This window comes from Nicotiana tabacum, chromosome 9 (assembly GCF_000715075.1).
Source record: "Nicotiana tabacum cultivar K326 chromosome 9, ASM71507v2, whole genome shotgun sequence".
In the NCBI taxonomy this organism is placed as follows: domain Eukaryota; kingdom Viridiplantae; phylum Streptophyta; class Magnoliopsida; order Solanales; family Solanaceae; genus Nicotiana; species Nicotiana tabacum.
In genome coordinates, this window is record NC_134088.1 from 84,103,467 (window position 1) to 84,108,087 (window position 4,621).

At 37.2% G+C, this 4,621-nt stretch overlaps 1 protein-coding gene across 1 annotated transcript; it reads left to right on the plus strand.

Moving 5' to 3' along the window:
* The first annotated feature begins 232 nt into the window (after positions 1–232).
* Positions 233–3,103, plus strand: LOC107808223 (sugar transport protein 10). The gene is made up of 3 exons (XM_016632727.2): positions 233–650; positions 1,137–2,089; positions 2,480–3,103. Exons 1-3 carry the CDS (start codon positions 518–520, stop codon positions 2,918–2,920), a joined length of 1,527 nt encoding a protein of 508 aa, XP_016488213.1. The 5' UTR covers positions 233–517; the 3' UTR covers positions 2,921–3,103.
* Positions 3,104–4,621: the final 1,518 nt, after the last annotated feature.

The window sequence follows — 4,621 nt, forward strand, 5'->3', positions numbered from 1 at the left end:
GTAATGACCATATTTTAGCTACAATTACTGGTTTCAGTTGAGTTTAGTTAGTAAATAATATTATCCACAAGCATTTTGCATGGATTAAATTTCACGTAAGACTTGTGTTCAAGTTTTCCATCCTCAAATTTCCTAAGACTTTGCCACTCTTTGAGGAGAACTCATGACCTCAACCTCTTATAAAAAGCAGATAACCTTTTGTTTGGAAAAGACAAGCAAGAGAGCAAAGAGAGAGGGCAGGCAACAAAGATTGCCGTGCTCATGTAAACAAGGGAAAAATATAAAAAAAAAACAAAGAAAAAAATTTATCAAAGGTCGATCTCAACAAGAAAAACAAAATCAAGAAAAAAAAACATAGATCAAAGGCCTTTGTTTTCAAATATCCCTTGAAATCTTGTGTATCCACTATCCAATAGGAAAACTCATAAAAGAATTTGTAAATAATATACATTCTATTCTATCGTAAAAATAAAAAGGTAGAGATTTTAATTTGATATCAAACGTTAATTCATAAAAGATGGCAGGAGGATTTGCAGGAGGTGGATCTGGAGGAGGTGACTATGAAGGAAAAGTCACATCTTTTGTTATCATGACCTGTTTGGTTGCTGCCACTGGTGGCCTCCTCTTTGGTTATGATATTGGTATCTCAGGTATATATTCTTAATTACCTTTCTTTCGAATTTGGTATGACGAAATTAATTTTTTTTTTAAATATATTTTGAGAAATGATCTATTTCTCCAAAAATGCTTTTCATTATTTAGCAGGCATTTGGATATTAAAAAACTGTAATTTTTGAAGTTAAAGTTAAAATATAGTATTTGGATTTTGAAATTATGCTTAGACATGCATTTCACTTGAAAAAATATTGCAGTAGTTCTGCGAGTGCGTGTGGGAAACAACTCTTGTGAAGTGTTTGAAAAAAGTGGTCTTTTGAGAAACTCGTTTTCGAAAAATCTCCAAAAACTTATAAAATTACATGGACAAACATGTTTTTGAAAAAAACAAATTCCAAAGAAAATTATTCCATGACAACCGAAAATGACTTATTTTCTTGGAAGCATCTTTAAGGAAAATATTCTTTCCAAATACACCCTTCAATCTATATATTTTGCTTGATGATTTGGTCCAATTGCAGGAGGAGTGACATCTATGGATGAATTCCTTCTCAAATTTTTCCCAAATGTATATCACAAGGAGAAGGCCTTGAAAGCAGGAGGCAACCAATACTGCAAATTTGATGACCATTTACTGCAACTCTTCACTTCATCCCTTTATTTAGCAGCACTAGTTGCTTCATTTGCCGCTTCAATAACAACCAAAGCCTTTGGCCGAAAGATCTCCATGCTTATCGGAGGTCTAATTTTCCTCGTCGGCGCTGTCCTGAATGGTGCGGCCATGAACTTGGCCGCACTCATTATCGGTCGATTGTTGCTCGGTATTGGTATTGGTTATGCCAATCAAGCAGTCCCTGTTTACCTCTCAGAAATGGCACCACCTAAACTTAGAGGAGCACTCAATGTTTGTTTCCAAATGGCTGTCACACTTGGTATTCTCGTTGCAAATTTGGTCAATTATGGTACCGCTAAAATGGCGAAAAATGGATGGAGAGTTTCACTCGTTCTAGCCGCTGTCCCTGCAATTATAATGACTGTAGGAGCTGTGTTCTTACCTGATACACCAAATTCTTTAATCGACAGAGGCCAGAAAGAGAAAGCTAAAGCTATGTTACAAAAAATACGTGGTACTAATAACGTGGACAATGAATTTGAGGACCTAATAATAGCCAGTGACATGTCTAAACAAGTCCAAAATCCATGGGGAAACATCATGAAACCTAGGTACAGACCACAATTGACAGTTGCTGTTCTCATTCCTTTCTTCCAACAACTCACCGGTATCAATGTCATCATGTTCTACGCCCCTGTATTATTCAAGACTCTGGGATTTGGTGACGGCGCTTCTTTAATGACTGCTGTTATTACTGGACTTGTCAATGTCGTTGCCACCCTTGTCTCCATATTCACTGTTGATAAATACGGCAGAAGATGTTTGTTCCTCTTTGGTGGTTCCCTGATGCTTGTCTGCCAGGTAAAATAATACTATCCTTTAATTATATAGAATAGTACTGTAAATATTACAGCTCACATCTTTGTGATTGAACCCATTGGCTAGGGGCGTCTAGTAATTTGTTCATTAGTCCAATTCTTTAAATTGTGGCACCTCTTATGAAATATCATGTGTACGTCACTGCCATTGGCGAAAACCAGGAATTCTAACCAAGTTATTAAAAAAACATGTAAAGATGTGTCACTTGGGATCACACTTACTATTTGAAGCAATTTTTAAGGGGAATCAAGAATTTATAGTATATATACAAGAAATATATACAATTGTTGTGACGCATAATCAACGTGTTCAACTATACCCAGCATTTTCGACACAGAGAGACTAACAGAAATCAAACTTGTCTTGTTACAGATTGCTATTGGTGCCATCATAGCCAGTGTGTTTGGGCAGGATGGCCTGGGAACGTTCAGCCCGGCACTAGGGAACGTAACAGTGGGCTTAATCTGCATATACGTAGCAGCATTTGCATGGTCGTGGGGGCCATTAGGTTGGTTGGTGCCTAGTGAGGTTTTGCCTATGGAAATCCGATCAGCAGGGCAATCGATCACAGTCTCAGTTAACATGTTCTTCACCTTCGTAATCGGCCAACTATTCCTCACCATGCTTTGCGAGATGAAGTTTGGTCTCTTCTTCTTCTTTGCTGCATTTGTGGTAGCCATGACCCTCTTCATCTTCTTCTTCTTGCCTGAGACTAAAGGGATCCCTATTGAAGAAGTGAATAGAATCTGGAAAAGTAACTGGTTCTGGAAAAGATATATGCCAGATGATGATCACCCTAATACTAATGTTTAAGACGACGGCAAGGGAATGAAAAGGAGGATTGTAAATACTTTGGGCACTCGCGGATGCTATTATTATAACTTTTTTTTGGTTTCCGATGTTAATAACCACTCTCTTTTTGCTTGCATATGCTATTAACGTATGTTCTTATGTTACCAACATTATTATTAATAAGATCAATTTCTTTTCCATGTATTCTCTTTGTTCACATTTAACATTTTCGCACTTATTTTCTTGATGTGTGACAATGATATGAGAAAAATGAATGGTATGTCAAAAAAAGCTCACGATGAATCACAAAGTATCAAGCTATGAAATTTCAGAAATCAAAGCTTCTTTATACATTTCATTTTTATAGTTTTGGTTTGAGTTCCTTAAACCAATCCCTTGCCAATAAGGCATATCCCCCGATCCTTTTTCCCTATCCCTGTCCCAACCTCTACAAGGAAAAACTTCCAAAGGGGCACATTAATTAAAGGAATCCCTTGACTAACATTATATTGTACAATGACATATATGTATTGGTAAAAATAAATATTACACGTGGAATTAAATATGTGGCTGATATAGCAAGGCACGTGGATCACTAAAAAAACGACAGCCAGAGAGATGCATTAAAAGAGACACGAGTCATAACAGATACGAGCAAATCACCCACGAGATGAAAGGATATGGGTGCTCGAGTCTAAGTAGTTAAATGAAGAGGCACCAACGGAATGAATCAAGACAGTAAAGAGGAAAGATTCATGAATCGTCAATTAATGAGCGTGAATGATCACAAATGTTACAGAATCTTCATGAACAGTTACGATTACCAATTATAACGTCTCATTAATATCATTAATGCTCATAATGATTCGGTCATAAAAGGGAAAAGACGTTGTACTTATAGACTCCTATATAAGGGAAGGAGATGTCACTTGTACAGACACGTTCTGATTATTATTGGAATATAATTACTTTCTTGTGCTTTCTATTGATTACTTTGTCATTTTTTATTCTAATTTCCTTACTTATTTACGAGAGAATATTGAATTTCTTGATTATCAGTAACCCGAGTACTTCTAAAAATAGGCTTTGACTGAGAATATAATTCTTTGGTTAAACAAATTGGTTCTGTTGCCGGGAATCTGATAATCTTCTCTTACTTTTCAAATCACTCTCTCTCAACTGAATCATGTCGAATGCCAATGACAACAACCAACAGGTGGAAGGAACTCCAGTTCCGTCACCTCAAGGAACCCCACACAATTGAAGAGAAGCATTACCACAAAGATCCACTACTCATAACAATGAACAACATGGAAATGAACAAACTGTCGAACAGGATGTTGTAAAGCACTTAATTGCTAAGTACGTGAATGATGCTCTCCAGGCTTTCGTGGGGACTACCAGCTGTGCCACCCACACCTCCACCAAACAATACTGCCACTGTGGAAATTCCACGATCAGGGTTGGTTAATTCTAGAATCGAAGGAACTTCCAACGAGTCACGTGATGGGAGACCAAGTACTCCTAATAATTCTGATTTACAAACTTTAATACTAACCTCGCAGAAACAGGTGAAAGAACAAAACGACCGTATTGAGCAAATACCCGGCATACCACCTGTGATCAAAGGAGTTGATTTCGACAAATATTCACAAGAACCATGGAAACCAAGCGCATCTCCATTACCAATCCCCAAAAATTTCAAAATGCCTGACATCCCGA

What these genes read in the sequence shown, in the direction of transcription:
- LOC107808223 (XM_016632727.2), top strand. Translation starts at nt 518, where the DNA reads ATGGCAGGAGGATTTGCAGGAGGTGGATCTGGAGGAGGTGACTATGAA. An exon ending in TTATGATATTGGTATCTCAG is followed by an intron (nt 651 to 1,136) that starts GTATATATTCTT and finishes GTCCAATTGCAG; the next exon opens with GAGGAGTGACATCTATGGAT. An exon ending in CCCTGATGCTTGTCTGCCAG is followed by an intron (nt 2,090 to 2,479) that starts GTAAAATAATAC and finishes GTCTTGTTACAG; the next exon opens with ATTGCTATTGGTGCCATCAT.